Source organism: Ostrinia furnacalis, unplaced genomic scaffold (genome assembly GCF_004193835.3).
Source record: "Ostrinia furnacalis isolate ACB-3 unplaced genomic scaffold, ASM419383v2 OfSCF6633, whole genome shotgun sequence".
Lineage (NCBI taxonomy): Eukaryota > Metazoa > Arthropoda > Insecta > Lepidoptera > Crambidae > Ostrinia > Ostrinia furnacalis.
In genome coordinates, this window is record NW_021136872.1 from 36433 (window position 1) to 53781 (window position 17349).

The following is a 17349-nucleotide window of genomic DNA, read 5'->3' on the forward strand; positions in this document are numbered from 1 at the left end:
TAATCATATCCGGATAAAGAAGGAAATAATAAAAATCAATTAATTTAGGCATTCGTATAATTTTAAATACTAAAATTCAGTCGTGCTCAAAATATTGTTCAGTTAGTACAATATTTTGTTCACAAGTTTGAGATTTTTTTATCTTAACATTATGGCAGCTTAATCATTGTTACTCATCTTAAACAACACATTTTTAATAGACTAGACTAGTAAATCATCTAATAGGTAATATTGGTCTGTTTAATTATTTATCATTCCATAATTATTAATTATACCAAAATATTGTGGTGTGTTTAAGATCTAATCTCATGCCATTATGACAATCCTACATTATCTAACTTACTTAGAACTTATTATTAATATGTACAACATGAGTTCTTAAAAGTCGATACTACAAGTACTTGCAAACATTGATGCTTACTAGTATGTGTCAGTAAATATACATCCCAATATCACTTGGCTATATTCTTTTTCTCTACAGGGATTTCCCATCGTTCCCGCCAACTTTTATCCGATTGCTTGCAGCCCTTCATATGGCTTCTCTTTTCGCAACGTTTGCTTATGGACCAATAGGTGTATCCTTCAGGGCATCGGTACACGTAGCCTCTAATTTTGCCCGCTTTCGTTGATTCGCACTTAAGGAATATTCCAGAGCATTCATTTTCTTCGTATGGATAATATCCCACACCAGAACAAGTGTGCTTGCTGCGGCTGGCCTCGATCTAAACAAACAATTTTAACAATTAAAACATTTTAATTTATAGTCCAGGCTCAAATTCAATCAACAGTTAGCTAAACAATGAAAACTGGAACTGGAACTACGAAAAAATACTCTTCAATTTTTTAAATTAACTACAGTGTTATGTAACTAAGTAAAATTTTATTTTAAATGTACGAGTATTTGCATAACACTTACCGGTTCTTTGTAATTTAAGTTCAATCGTTTGACTCTGTGCCGCTGCGCTGTTTGACCATTACATTTCTTATCTGCCTTATCTTCTTCTACACATTGTGATTTGCTTTCATCATAAATTGTGTTATTTGGGCATTTGAAACTAGCTATTTTCACGTCATGACTATCATTGTCTTCTGTGCATTGATAAAACATGTTACAGTATTTAGGGTGCCTTCTGAATGAGGTTGGGCAAACATACAAATACTGGTCATCCTCAGTTTCGGGACAGTCTTTTTCAGCCGATGTTTCTTGTGATGTCGTGCCTTGACTACTTTCTGTGGTCGTACTTTCAGTAGTGGTGGTTTCTTGTCCAGTTGTTGTTTGCTGCTGGGTAGTACTTTGCTCGCTAGATTTTTCTGTAGTAGTTGACTGCTGTTCTGTTGTCATTGATTCTGTTGTAGTTTCATCTGTGCTTGAAGATTCTTGAGTCGTAGTTTCACTTGTTGTGTTTTGCTGTGTAGTAGTTGTAACATCAGTTGTCTGCTGTGTCGTAGTTGTTACATCAGTAGATTGCTGGGTAGTAGTTGTTCCATCAGTAGATTGCTGGGTAGTAGTTGTTCCATCAGTAGATTGCTGGGTAGTAGTTGTTCCATCAGTAGATTGCTGGGTAGTAGTTGTTCCATCAGTAGATGATTGTTGGGTAGTAGTCGTCGTTGTCGGTTCTTGTGTTGTTGTTGTAGTAGTTTTTTCAGTGGTAACTGATTCACTTGTGCTTGGTTCTTGAGTTGTGGTGTGTTCAGTCGTCGTCTGTTGAGTAGTTTGCTCACTTGAAGATATTTGTTGAGTTGTACTTTCTTCGGTAGATGATTGAGTTGTAGTCGATTCTGTTGTAGAACTCTGTTCAGTTGTTGTGGATTTCTGTGTTGTAGTTGAAGTTGTTTCTTGTGAAGCGTTTGCACTTTGACTTCCACTACAGTCACGTGGTGGATACACTGAGTCTTCGTGGTTGCATGTTTCTAGTTGTGGATCCCAAATTGTACCTTCTCCACAGTCAAAATGATAAATTGAAAATCGCTTTCCATCACCATCCCAATCAACGCATCTATAAAACTTTTTGCAATCATTTGGATCTGCAAAGAATCCTGCTTTCTCGCACTTTACACTTTGACTTTCAGGTTTTTTAGACGAAGATTCTTGAGAACAATTAGATGATCCTTGATTACTACTTTCAGTTGTTCCTTCAGAACTTTGGGACGCAGTTGATGAAGATGAAGCTGAGGATGACGATGAACCCTCTGTAGACGATGACATTTCTGAAGATGACTGATTATCTTCATCACTTTTACACGATGGATTAGCCACGTCTTGTGGGTGGTTACATGTTGTAAGATCTTGGTCCCATATGGTTCCTTCCCCACATGTAAAGTCATATTTTGTTAACCCGCCATTACCGTTATCAACACATCTATAGAACTTAGTACAGTCTTGGGAGTTCCCAAAGAAGCCTTCTTGTTCACATTTATCTTTACTTGGAGGTTTCGAACTAGTGGGTTCATTACCTGTACTTGTACTTCCTGTAGTTTGTGAAGATCCTTCATCATGGCTTGCTTCAGATGAACTTTCTTGGTTGGTTTTCTGACAACTATCAACTTCACTTTTATGATTACAAGTCTGAATATTTGAATCCCACGCAGTACCTTCGCCACAAGTAAAATCATATTTTGTGTAACCACCTTGACCATTATCGACACATCTATAAAATCGAGTACAATCGTTTTTGTTTCCGAAAAAGCCTTCAGATGTACATTTTTCATCTGTATTTGACGGTTTACTAGAACTTTCGCTTGGATACTCATCGTCTTCCTTATCTAAAGGTTGAGAATCTGAAGTTGCTTGTCCTGTTGGGGAAGATTCTGTAGGTACGGGCTTTTCTTCTATAGTCTGAGGATTTGAAGAGCTATCTTTATTGGTACAACTTGATATATCATTATCGTAATCACAAGCTTGTATTTCCTGGACCCAGACGGTACCTTCCCCACATGTGAAATCATATTTGGTGAAACCGCCCTTTCCATTATCTACACATCTGTAAAACTTCTTGCAATCATTTGTATTAGCAAAGAATCCCTCCATTGCACATTTATCGCTACCTGAACTAATACTAGTCGTTTCAGGTTTGGGAGTTGTTTGATTTTCTTGTGTTGATGATGAACTGCCTGAGCCAGTATCTGTAGCTGAAGTTGTAGTTGCTAGATTCATGTTACTACTCGTACATTTGCTATTACTGCTTTCATGATTACATGCTAAAATTTCTTGGTCCCAGATAGTGCCATCACCACAAGTAAACTCGTATTTTGTAAAGTCACCTTTGCCGTCATCCACACATCTATAAAACTTTTTGCAATCATTTGGATCACCGTAAAATCCTTCATTTTCGCATTTATTGCTAGGTGATTGCGGTTTTTGTGAAGTATTTTCACTATGTGTTGTTGAGGATTCCAGCGCTTTTGTTGTAGACTCTGGTGACATAGTGTCCTGTTCATAATTTGGCTTCGTAGTCGTAGGTCCGGGAGCTGGAGAACTGCATTTACTATCAGAAGTCTCATGGTCACAAGTTTGTACATCCTGGTTCCATACTGTACCTTCGCCACATGTAAATTCATACTTAATAAAACCACCTTGTCCGTTATCAACACACCTATAGAATTTTTTACAGTTATTATTATCGCCGTAAAATCCTTCTTGAGTACATTCATATCCTGATGGTTCAGAATAGATAGTCGAAGTGGATGTTTTTTGAGTAGTTGGCTTATTGTAACTTTGATCTTCTTTTTCTGTTTCAGAACTTGAAGAGTGTTGGGTCGTAAGTTCCACATTACCGGATTGATTATTATTCCCTTCATCGGCACAGTGTCTACTTACAGCCCAAGCATGGTTACAAGCTTCTATGCTTTGATCCCAAACAGTTCCTTCACCACAAGCAAATTCGTAGCGAGTATATTTTCCATTACCATCTTCGACACACCTATAGAACTTTTTACAATCTTGAGTATCACCCATGAAACCACTGTTTTGGCAATTATTGTCTACATTTAATGAGGAGGTTGTTGATAAAGAAGTTACCGTCGAAGTTGTAGTTTGGCTTGGATACTCATCACTTTGTACAGGATAGTTATTAGAATTTCCTTCGTTATTAATTGGCGTCGTTGAGCTACTTGTAGAAGAAGTAGACGAACTTGTACTTCCACATTTCTCGACTGCCCATGCATGATTACATGCATCAATTTTAGAGTCCCAAACTGTGCCTTCACCACAAGAGAATTCGTAACGCGTAAATGTACTATCGCCATTATCAACACACCTGTAAAACTTTTTACAATCATTTGGGTCTCCCATGAATCCACTAGTTGAACATTTATTTGTGCCTGGGCTCTGATTTTCAGGATGATATGTTGTACTAGTACTAGGTTGTGGCTCTTGACTTTGTTGTCCATATCCAACATCGTTATTATCATCTGGTTCATTGGATTGGGTTGAAGTTGAAGAAGTAGGACGTGTCTCTTTTTGGGTAGTTGATTCTACTTTATTTACGTCTTCCACTGAGTTACCCCCACATTTTTCAACCGCCCAAGCATGGTTACATGATTGGATTTTAGGATCCCAAACTGTGCCTTCACCACATGAGAACTCGTATCTGGTATACCCACCGTTTCCATTTTCGACACATCTGTAAAACTTTTTGCAGTCTTTGTTGTCTCCCATAAAACCACTTGACGTACAAATATTTCCAATACTAGACTCAGAAGATAATGATTGAAGTGTTGTGGTAGTTGATTTTATTGTAGTTGGTTTAATTGTAGAAGATGGCTGATCATGTGATGGCTGTAGCCCATATCCCGTGTCATAATCATCATTTTGTGGCGATGTTTGGGTACTTGTTGTAGATACTATAGTTGTAGTTGTAGACTTATCCGTGGGATGTTCGAATTCAGCATTTCCACCACAATTTTTAACAGCCCATGCATGATTACATGCTTCAATGGTTTGGTCCCAAACTGTACCTTCTCCGCAAGAAAATTCGTATCGAGTGTATCCTCCATTTCCATTGTCCACGCATCTATAAAACTTTTTGCAATCTTTATTATCACCCATAAATCCACTTGATTTACATTTATTATCGCTAGGACTTTGTGGTTCTTTATATTCAGTAGTAACTTGTTCTGCAGGCTTAGCTGTTGCAGGCGATACAGGTTGGTTTCCGTAACCAATGTCATTATTATCATCATCTTCAGACTCTGTAGTCGAATAGTAATTTTGAGTGCTTGTTGAAGTAGTAGAAGATGTTGTTGTAGACGAAGTTGATGGAATTTCAGAAACTTTAGTCGTACTTTGTGGTACTTTTGTTGTACTTTTTGTTGTAGATCCAGATGGTGCTTTTCCACCACATTCTTTAACAGCCCACGCATGATTACAAGCTTCAAGATTTGGATCCCATACAGTCCCTTCTCCACAAGAAAACTCATATCGAGTAAATCCACCTTTTCCATTGTCAACACAACGGTAAAATTTCTTACAGTCTTTTGAGTCTCCCATGAAACCACTCTCAGTGCACCCATTATTGGAACTTGTAGTTGAGACCATTTGATGGTCACTGTATTGAGTAGTTTTTGTAGTACTTGAAGTTTGACTAATTTGCATCTGGGCCTGACTAGCTTCCTTTGAATGATCTATTTGCAACTGTGTTTGTACCGCTTCGTCGCCATAATTAATCTGAGTCTGTGATTGACTTACTGCGTTTCCGTGACTAATTTGTGTTTGATTTTGAACAATACTAGGCTTATCATTTTTGATGTTTGTATCATTTCCATAGTTAATTTGGGTTTGATTTTGTACAACAGACCCATTACTTATTTGAGTTTGTGTTTGAGTTACCTTTGAACCGTAATTTATCTGTAACTGCGATTGAGATGGTAAACTGGTGGTTTTGCTAGTGGTGGTGAGTTCAGACCGAGTTACTTTCATTACAGTTTTTTTGGACTCACTTTTATCATCTATAAAACTTTCCCTGCCACATCTTCTTCTTGTGACAGCCCAAGCATGGTTACAAGCTTTCTTATCTTCATCCCAAATCGTGGGATCGTTACACAAGAACTCATATCTAATGAAACCACCTCGTTGGTTACTTATACATCTGTAAAATTTGCGACAGTTCTCGCTATCGCCCATAAAGCCATTAGCTGTACAAAGGTCCCCAGATTGTAAATTTGACGCTGGATACTGAAAATCTATTTTGGCTGTAGTTGAATAAAGTTTCTGGGAAAACGGCGTTGTAAAATAACTAGATGGGACTTCTCGTTTTGTCGATGGTGCTTTAGAAGATTCTGTTTGCTGTTGTTTATTTACAAATGGGGCCAATGTAGAAACAGCGGCATTTGAATACAGATGAGTCGTTAATGCCCACGGGTATTTCGATGCAAAACTCGATGTCTCAGGCCGTGTTGTTTTTTGTGTAGAAAAATGATGTATGGCTACAACTTTTTCAGTACTTTCCGGATGTCTAGTACTTATAGGCGATGGAACTTCTCGATTTATCTCATTATCGAAAGCAAATTCAACGCTTGGGATATGTAAACTGCCACCGCATTCGGTCCGCTTTGTGCTTTGTGGATGATTACATATTTCAGTATCTGGATCGTATATGGTTCCTGGGCCACATTGGAACTGAAAAAATACAAAATGAACAGTTTGAGTCTTGCAGGCGTTGTGCTAATTTCAAATTATTAACTGAGAATATAAAAGGAAAATTCACCTTAAACGACACATATCTCCCGTTTCCATTTTTCATGCAGCGATGGAAGATGGTGCAGTCTGCAGGGTCTGCTTGGAAGCCTTCATGTTCACACACGATCGGTTTCGGCCTGGTACCTGAGTATAACCTCACAACTCGCTTGCTTGCCCTTGCTTCGCGCGCATCTTCGGGTAGCGTGCCTGTAAATGAAACTTTTAATAACAGCTGTAAAGGACGTACCTTTTGCTTCTTAATTGGTAGGTTATTTATAAAAATATACTACAGTTAATACATTTTGGTCGGAAAATTTCAGTGCCCTGAGCACGAAAAAATATAATTTTCGTTATTATATTGTTATCGTTTATTTGAAATATTTTGTATGGAAAATTAGACAGCACCGCTATTACAAGTTAATTCGTGCTCAGGGCACAGCTATAACAATTACGATACTGCATTAGGAGCGATGCATAAAGTGTTTAGCTTCATAATGTAAAGTCATTTTAAACTTAGTAAAGTTATAGGCAGTATTTCTATAAGAATTATGTAGAAATACTTACCATAATAATATGTAGCTTAAAATTAAATAATATAGGTTGTAGGTACACACGAATCACATCATCGGAACACTTGTTGTTGAACTTGATTGCGATATGTTTTATTAATGATTAACAAACCAACCATTTCTTAAGTCTACTCCTTTTACGGGTAGAACAAGTAGTAGCGGCAGAAGGAACCCCGCAAGTGTCATCCCCATATTTGCCAATCCCGTCCGGTTCTGTGGTTATGATGAAGCCATTTTGCGTTATCTTCGGACCTGGAACAACATCAATCATGTCATCGTCTTTGTAAGGAAAATTATAAAAGCATTAAAATACTCTTTTAACCATATTATTATATTAGGCAGATACGAGTCTTAACATATCGCTGTAATTTATCCGACTAGTTAATAAAATAGTTTGCTTTGACTGACTGTAAGATGCATAAAATGTTTAGAAAGTTCAAATTCTACAAACACATTTAGGCTGAGTTGCACCATCATACGAGTACTTTAACTAATAAACGTCAAAAATGTGTCAAACTCCATACAAGAAACACTATTGTTATAATTAAGTAGGTGCAACTCAGCCTTAGAATGTGCAGAAAGTTGGAATTTCACAAAACGCTTAATTTTATAAAATATTTTTTAAGTAAGAAATTAGGGTAATAAATTGGTTTTATTGAAAAAAAAATTCAATAAAAGTGCGTTATTTTATAAAATGTTGTGTAATAAAATTTAATTATCTCATTAGTTATTGAGCTAAAGACTTTCTTTTGATGGTCTTTATCGTGTGGAACAATAAATAAATAATCATTGTGGTATCTGTAAATGTGCTGCCTTGCGATATCACATTGTGACGTAACATCATAAGGAAATGCAAGCAAAGGGCAGTCAATTGAGGTCATTATCGCTTGCACTTGTGAATCGAATGCACTCCACTGGCACGATCTTGGCAGAGATGCCCAAAGCTGTACAATGAACGTGATACGATTTTATCGTTCTATATCAGCGATAGTGGAGATCCGTATCTATGCCCCCATTTAATTTTACCTCCGAGTTTGCGTAGTTTACTTTACACGCTAGGTCTTACTCTCATGTGGAAGAAGGTTTATAGTAAAAATTTTCAGTAAGCAATTAATTTATTTCAGCAAATAGGTTTTTTAAACGCGCTTAAACACACGTCCTATTATAATTTTAAAAGCTTGAATGAAAATTGTACCTTATTCCAGACTATATTGAACCGCCTATGGCTACGGTATTACATGCGAATACCGTTGATTAGATTTTTATGAGAATTAGTATAGGTATATTTGTATATTTTATCCACACGTTTATTATGAACCTACCTGAAAGAGACTGATCGGGTTGTCAAGATATAAATTTCAAGTCCTACTTCGAACAGGGACTTTTGGTTACCTAGCCATTACAACTAAAAAGCAAAACAGTGCAGCAGTAAGTCCGTACTACAAGGCAGAATTTGGCTCATAAAGGAAATGCACTTGTAGGTCAAGAACATTGCGTGGCCCAATGCTAACGGCCTCGATTGACCCATGCATTGCTTACGTAAGCGATATACTAACATACTTTCTGCTGTGAATATCGTCAATCATAAACAAATGTTTTAGAGTTTCGCACCCAAAGGATAAAAAACGGCACCCTATTACTACGACTCCACTGTCTTACTAGACTGGTCTCATGAACCGTGATAGCTAAACAATGAAAATTTTCTCACATTATGTTTTTTTTTTTGCCGCTATAACAAGAAATAACAGAATAAAATAAATATTGCAAGGGGACTCCCACACAAAAAGAAAAGCGTCGCGTCGTACGGAACCATTCGTGCGCGAGTCCGACTCGCACTTGTTTACAATAAAAGGTACGGACGGTGAATGTTTATGTACTTACCTAACCAACTAATTAATTAAATAATTAAGGGCTACTTTTTGTAGCGAAAGTAAAACTTGAAGGGAGTGAAAGTTTGAGGAATCAATCATTTCTAATCTTAGCGATATGAAACATATACGTTAAGGGTTTTTGAACAAAATATAATATACGAGTGAGATCTGACTGTGTGATAGGCCTAAATTCTTGCAGGCGAATCCGTAAGCGAAAGCTAGTATACTAACTGTTCATCTATGACTCAATAATTTTCATTAAAACATCTTCACTATCTTCTTTAATAAGTTATCCTAAGTCTCTTCTATTCATTTGTTTCGTTATTTCTGTTTGATACCAAGCACATTTTTTGTTTTGCAATAGTTCTTTACAATTAACATGTTTTTCTTATCATTTCAATCGATGGAGCCTGTATCCCACAGGCGATGTGAGGTTACCAACCCTCTCAAGGACACCCACTTTATTTTTACTGTGCCAATCATAAATTATAGGGGCTATAAAATATAAATAGCAATTTAATTGAACAACTCCTCAATTACAATCAACATCCATTATTTTTCACTCTGAGGTGTGTTGGGTGATTTATAAGAAAGGTATTTGCTGCGTAAACAGAGTTGGGAACACGTTTTTTAATAGGACTTTTGACACGTTAATATTAAACAAACGCACACAAAATTTCCGATTTTTTTTATCTAAATTAAACAAAAATCATTTTTGCATGGAGACCTTAGTTATTACTGTTTTCTCCAACCCATCTTCCTATCGTCTATTCCATCCATTCTCCCTAACTTTGGTGAATATGAGAAGATCGTTCTTCTGCAGTAGAGACTAATTTGACCTCATGATAATGATGACATAGTGTCCCATATTTTTTATGCTTTTGGATTTAAATAGTATTTTAGAAGTTGGTAAAAGTTATTATATTTCTAGGACAAAGAATATTTTTCCTAAATATTCCAGCACTGGCTCATTTATTGTCCCGAAGCAGTGGTGTAGGGTTAAGGTGGTGAAACGTGTAAAAGTGCTTTTGCAAAAATAAATGAGTTTTCGGAGTTTTTAAATTTAGAGTGAATTTTATTGTATAACCTTTATAATTAAAGCTAGGTACAAAGAGAAGAAAAATACGGGCAAAGGTACAGTCATAAGATAGATATGGGTAAATACAGATTTTTATTTTGTTTTATTTTGTCATTAAATGCGAGTTGAATCCAGATTAATTCTTTTTCATTTGAGGTAAAGGTCATATCCAGCTCTCCAGGTAAGTAATTAGTCATTAGTGAAAAAAGATTAACTAAGTTTAAAATGGTTTTATACACTAAAAGGATACCCTGCATGAACATAGTTACGAGTAAGTACCTAAGTAAATGAACGAAATAAAGGAACTGCAACTTTTTAAAGACAATATGCAGGTTTAATTTGTGTTTGTTCAAAGAAGAAGAGTCATTTCATCAGTTTTTGTCTACTACTAACTTTAAAACCTAATTTTAAAAACTAATTTTAAAACCTAGCCTTACAAATTCGTATAAATCGGTGAATATGTTAACATAATGAGTTAAAACATAACAAATAACAATAACAAACACGTTCAGATTATCTTTATCTCAGAGCAAAAAACTATTACGAGAAATCACGCAATAAACTTGCATGTACATAACTATTTATGTCAATGCAAAAAACATGGTTGCTTATAAAAAGAGTGGTCTGTATTTTAAATTGGCACCCATAGTACTGGCGGGCCATTCTCAACGGATTCCTGGTGGTGCCGCGGGCGATTCTTTAAAGGTCACAAGTGAATAACCAGCCTTACACGAAGGAAACAACTGAAGAGCGATTCCAATTTAGTGTTGTGTTCCGTAGCTGCGCAGCACACGCAAGTGTTGCGTTATAGTAACAATGCGGCACCGCTGTAAATAAGTAAGTACTTAATTGAATAAAAAAAACTCCTGTAAAATATTAACTTACTTCATTTGTAAATTTAAAACTGTACATAAATATTAAATAAATGTCTATAATTTATGGAGACTACAAGTTTACTTGTAGACATTAGCAAGAAACTACCAGCACTTGCTATAAAAACACATTTTCTGAATACCGAACGCCGACAATTTCAGCCGGAAATGAAAAAAAAACTGTGCATTGAAAATAATGTTTTAATTTTATTTAAAAAGAACATTATACCCTCATGTCTGATGGTGTAACTTAATAATTTCTCTCTCGTTTTAAAAAAAATACAATGAAGGAGAGTCGTTAATATAGTTGAACAGTAGTTTTTAAAAGTGTCAATATACCATTCTAAACGTCACTTTAAGTAAAGGGGTTTACCTTTTTCCATTAAATTAATTCTAGATAGCTATTGGGACTGGTTGAGTAGGTACAATACAATGTTAATCATTTTAGAAGGGTTCAAGGTTTGAAGGTAGAATAAACCGAGGGACTCTACATTGTATTTACTGTTTTAATGTTGTAGCATAATGATGGAGTATTCAAGATAACTAACAAAAAAAATACGGGACTATTCCCACCTCTCGTTCCTACCACTGCTACTCCTGTGTAGCTAGGATCTACAGCTTGACCGCCAATAAAACCCTACCAGTGAAGGTCAAGTTTGTCCCGGTAAGATTAACTAATAGTGGTATTCTCTACAGTTTCAGAAATCAGATTACTAGAAAATTAATCGTTTAGGTACATCATAGTCTGTACCTAAGATAATAGACACCTCATCACTATCATATTAACAACTTGTTATTTTCCCATTGAACCCTAAAACAAACGCGTCGGTTCGTCGTATAATTACTTGGAGATGCAACAATTACACTGGACATCCCAGCTGGTTCTGCCATCAGTGGCACACTGACTGGTCTAGTTTGTTATGTATGTTATGACAAGGTAATCTACGCTTTTGGACGTAACGATGATTGGACGATCGACAGATCCATGGTATGCTCCGGACTACAGACTACAGAGGTCGCGGATTCGAGTACAATGAGGGACAAATGATCATGGTGGCGTCTTGAGCTTTAATTTACTATTAAATCAAGGAGCTATTACTAGGTAGATACTTATTATATTCTACAAGCTTAAAGCTTGACATGTTACGACAAAATATAAAAATCAGACCCGACAGAACGAGGCATAAACTCAGTTTTTTGTTAACTATTTCTAGTTAAATTATTTTTTTCATATTGAAAATGCATTGCTAATTCTTCTTTCTTAGCGCTCCTGTACGCTTACAGTATTTTCTTGCATGTTTATGAATCAACAATTTCAATACCTACTTTTTACCTATTTTAATAAAAAAAATCTTTTAAATTTTACAACGCAAGTGTGTGCTAAGCACTATTAGGAAAATAATGGCCCATTTGAAGGACGTTCATGTTATTATAGCCCCTATTTGTAGTTCAAGTGAACTATAATCAAGCATTAGTGTATCATTATTAAATTTATTATTATAGGTTATGTTCAAAGCCACCGTATACTTTTTATTGATCTAAAAACTATCAATCAACAAGATATAAGGCTGACGTTTGATAATGGCCCATAAAATTCGTTTAACTATGAGAATAAGTAACCAACTCGAACTGACTCAAAAACTTGAAAATATTGGATTCACTGACTTTTCAAAAAGTTTTCAGTGGTTCACTATAAGTTCGCGTATGACACCACAGCGGGTATGGTCGAATCTCTTATCAAAAGGCAAATGCAGAGATCTAATCGCAAGCGATAACACCCGGACTTTGTACGGGTACTTAGGGGTTGAATTTTGCAAAATACCGTCTTAGTGAGCACCTACGTTCTAAAAGGAACCCCATGCAAAATTTGAGACTCCAAGCACTTGTAAGTTTCTGAGATTTCGTGATGGGTGAGTGAGTGACCTTTCGCTTTTATAGATAGATAAATAAAAATGTGTTTATTACAGTATAAGATTTATCCCTTACACTGCTGCTAAAGCTCGCAAAAAGCTGCTGAAATTATTGTGATAATATAGCCACGTCCCGATGGCGGCTCAGGCTCTACAAATTTTAACGCTAAAATTGTACCTACCTTGTCCATTAATGACGTATTAATTAAGTGTTAATACCAAAGCCACTGACAGTGAAATTGCATAAGGCTAAATAGTAATGTAACTCGATTCGATACAAATGTAATACTTCCACTTTTGAAGAGCGAAGATAAAACTGGTTCCAAGGAGATTCCCTTTCCAACAGTCGTGGTCAGGACGGCATTCTTGTGGTGAGCTGATGGTTCCAGATAATGGTGTCTAGGAATACATTGTGACTACCCTCAGGTAGGTTGAGTGTAACAAAAACCCTAACGCGATAACTCGGCCTGTCTCGTTAGTTTCTTAACTAGGATTTCTAGAGGCAGTTGTTTATTTTGATTATTTTAATGTTCCATATTTTGCTGAACGCAGAAAAGCGTGAACATGCTGCTACTGAGTGGAGTAACATACAATTTGAAAATATCTAAGTAACTTGTTGTAAATTACTTAGTAGACTTAATTTATTTCAATTTCCAATTTATCAGTAGTGGTATATACTAACCTATTTATTAATATCTTTGGTAACTTTATCCATGTAAGTTTGTCAAAACTATCCAACTGCCGTGAAACTTAATTTCAGTTTTTGTCTTAAGACGAATTTTTAGACAGTAAGTTAACCGCTTTTCCATTCACAAACTTGATGCTCAATATTATGCCATTTCATGTCGGTTCTTTTAGGATAGCAGTCAACGCGGAGTTTCTGCAACTCATCATACAAGTCCTGACTCCCACATACTCAGGGATCACCGGACAGAATCTGCCGAGTCCTGCACTTAAACAATGGTAAATAAATCGTTCCGCGGAAACAACTTAGATATAACCTATAGAAATGCCATTCACCTTCTAAGATTCGATACTTGAATCGTGAGCGAATCTCAGCCTGGTAAATTGTGCGCTTTAGAACTAAGTAAGAAGATTAAGTAATATCTTCATATTATAGGTACTCGATATAACTTTAAAGTTTTCTTTGTTGTTCACTTGCTGTTGCCCGGGGTTTAGCCATACATTTTCCGTTCCTAACCTGTGAAGGGTGGATTCCCATAAAAAATAACGCCCCCTGAGTACTTTTTTTTTCGTTATTTTCAAGTCTTATAACAAAACGTTTCTGCAGTTAAAATAGAATAATATCCGCTAATTATTATTTTATGGGACGTACAAATATAAGTTTTTACTTTAAAACCACAATTCTTAACGCGTCGTGAAGAATAAAAACTTGAATAATCTCCATTAGCAACTTCTTCATTGGAAATATATTTTTTGTTGTAAGTTTTATACCTACCCTTACTGTTATTTCATTATCCTAGTGGTCTCCAAAAGTATTTATATGTAACTTAGAAATTAGACCTTAGGAATTATAAAAAGTGAGGCCCTTATTTTCAATTTATGAAACTGAAAATTTTCATTTTCTACGCGTGATTAAAACTTTAAACTATGTGGTAGGTTAATAACTTACACAAAGTTAACTGAACTCATCAACATCTAATAACATAGTAAACACTTTTGCGATAACTATTCATACACGATTATCTTCTACAAAACGTAAAATAATGAAGCATTGACGTAAAAATATAGAATTTCCATAATAATCATCCATAGACTGGTTTTATAGCATCAGAATAGCCGGCTACACATTGAGATGTGTTAGGGGAGGGTCCTGGTTCATCATTATGGACCCTGCATGAAAATAAACAGGTACGATAATGAGGGTGGGTAATTTTCTCGTCCTAATGGAATAGCAAATTAGCAACTCAGACCTCTGCCTAAGTAGACAAATAGAGCACAAATTACAGTTATTTTTTTTTATTTTAAATTAGGTAGGTGGGTATTTGACCATAACACTGAAACCAAATAGGTAGAGACAGTCAATGTCATAGGTATGTACCACCTAAAATTCACTCTCTTTTTTGGTATGGTTAGCGTTCAGCGAGTTCCACCGCTCTTATCTTTCGCGACTTGCGATACTTTTATCGCAACTTAACTGAAAACAAAGCACTGCATAAACTCTTCAGTTAGTGAAGTGCTTTGTTTTGTTACTAGTATAGGTACTAATTATATTAGTCCATGATAGTAGGTATCTTTTTACGGTTTTGTCGATTAGGTACCTACCTGATAATATTCACCACCAAGTTAATCGAAAACATCTATTTTTTGTCGAGGAGTAGGGTTCTTCCAGACGACTGCTACATTTTCATTTTCCCCGACTTTAATTAAAAACTTGAATAAAGTAAATACCAGGTGAGTGTGCGAAAAATTGATGACCATAGCTCATATTGGCGTGCCCATACTACCCATAAAGGCTTTAAAACCAGCTATCCATCGATGCTTATTTAATCGTTTTCTCAATAAACCGGCCACCCATCATCTCGCACGCTCGTAGACCCGTAGTAAATGAGTTCACGGTTTCTCACGGCCAAGGCTACGGCGCCAGGCTGCGCGCACGCAACACGCTTGCATAAGCGATGTGCGCGCGCCTTAAATGATTGCCCGCTTTGCTATCGAAGCAAGTAGCCGTGCCGGAGATAAGTAAAATGTTTATTCAATGTACCTATGCGACTTCATTTTCTGTCTTTGTATCGAATCTCTTTTCGCGTAGGTTGTAATCTATCTTACTGGGATTACTCGATATAATCTTATCGTGGGTCGATAAAAAGATTTAGATAATGCACTATCGAATGCATATTTTATACTTATAATTACAAAGGTATGTTTTGTGCCCGGATAATGTCAGAAATTAGTAATAAGACTGAAAAAAAGCGAATGGAAAAAAGCGAAATGAATCAGTCCAGTCTTATATAACATAACGTCTCCTGACTCTCTGTGGACCAGTCCTAAGTGATTGAGACTCTCACATGTCAGAGGTTCTGGGTTTGATGGTCAGGTTGTAAACTAAATCGCTAATTACATTTTTCCCAGTTGACAGGACTTGCAGGCTATTCTGTCTAGAACTGAACTGATCAAACCGGATATACCTACAAAGTAGAGATTGCAATCCGGATTATTCGAAATTCGAAAATATCTGAAAAATCCGGATTTTGAGGCTATAAAAAAATCCGGATTTTGACTTTGAAATCCGGTTTTTTCGAATATTTTACCCCAAAAATTTTATCATAAAATCATAAACCAAAATATCTATTGAATGCAACATGGATGCAAAACAAGCGAAGTTTTTATTGAACGCACCCGCACTTCGTCGCACAATAACGCGTTATGCCGCATGCGTAAGTGAATTCGCTAGTCGGCCAGTGAGTTTTATACGAGACGCTGATTCTGAAACACCATATCGCTGAGTTTTAAAGAGCAGCTAAATCGGCAAATATCCCTTGCAAGTGTAAGTCATCATCATCATCATCTCAGCCATAGGACGTCCACTGCTGAACATAGGCCCCCCCAATGCTTTTCATGTTGCCTGGTTGGTAGCGACCTGCGTCCAGCGCCTTCCTGCTACCTTTATGATGTTATCGGTCCACCTTGTGGGTGGACGTCCCACACTGCGTTTTCCGGTACGCGGCCTCCACTCCAAATTCAAATTATTTATTGCATGTCACTCCAGAACCTTGCTGCCCCATCGGCCGTCAGTTCTGCGTACTATGTGCCCTGCCCATTGCCACTTAAGCTTGTATCCGTCGGGCTAGTATGTCAGCGACTTTAATTCGTTTACGGATCTCCTAGGAGGTGGCCATAGGAACTCTTAACCGAAACGGCAGAAACTTATAGAGTTTGAGTTCGTTGGTTTCGTCTTCCCGAGCACTTTGGTCGTAAATAATGACCAGGGCCCTGAGATTGAAATACAACTTAAAAGTGAAAAATAAAATTATAATAAAAAAATTAGCTCCCCTGGCCTACCTGGAAATCTTTATAGACTTCGGATAGGTCTGCCGTAGTAAGGACAATCTGTTCAGGTGTCAGGTGGGGATTCTTGGATGGATCAAACTTGGAGTGCAAGTGTGGTTTTGTTCCCCAGTCGACGAAGCACATGATGTCGTGCCCTGCGTGCCCAAACAACTGCAAGCAGGAAGATTTAATGAAGGCTACTGACAACGCCACTCTTGTGGCGGAGTTTTGGGCTGACGCTGTGTAGGTTTGTTGTCGACACGACAAGAAGAAGAATAAAAAAAATATTTTATAGGTACAAGCAAGTTTTTATTCTGAAATGCAGTTGTACTAAAACGAAAAAAAAATGCAAAGTTCAAATA

At 36.7% G+C, this 17349-nt stretch overlaps 1 protein-coding gene across 1 annotated transcript; it reads right to left on the minus strand.

The window, feature by feature from the left end:
• Window positions 1–53: 53 nt before the first annotated feature.
• LOC114362587 (serine-rich adhesin for platelets) lies at window positions 54–15294 on the minus strand. The gene is made up of 5 exons (XM_028318041.1): window positions 15263–15294; window positions 7362–7497; window positions 6705–6883; window positions 917–6616; window positions 54–722 (listed from the first exon to the last, which is right to left on the minus strand). The coding sequence occupies exons 2-5, from the start codon at window positions 7435–7437 to the stop codon at window positions 453–455; spliced, it is 6225 nt and encodes a 2074-aa protein (XP_028173842.1). The 5' UTR covers window positions 7438–7497; window positions 15263–15294; the 3' UTR covers window positions 54–452.
• Between the last annotated feature and the right edge of the window lie 2055 nt (window positions 15295–17349).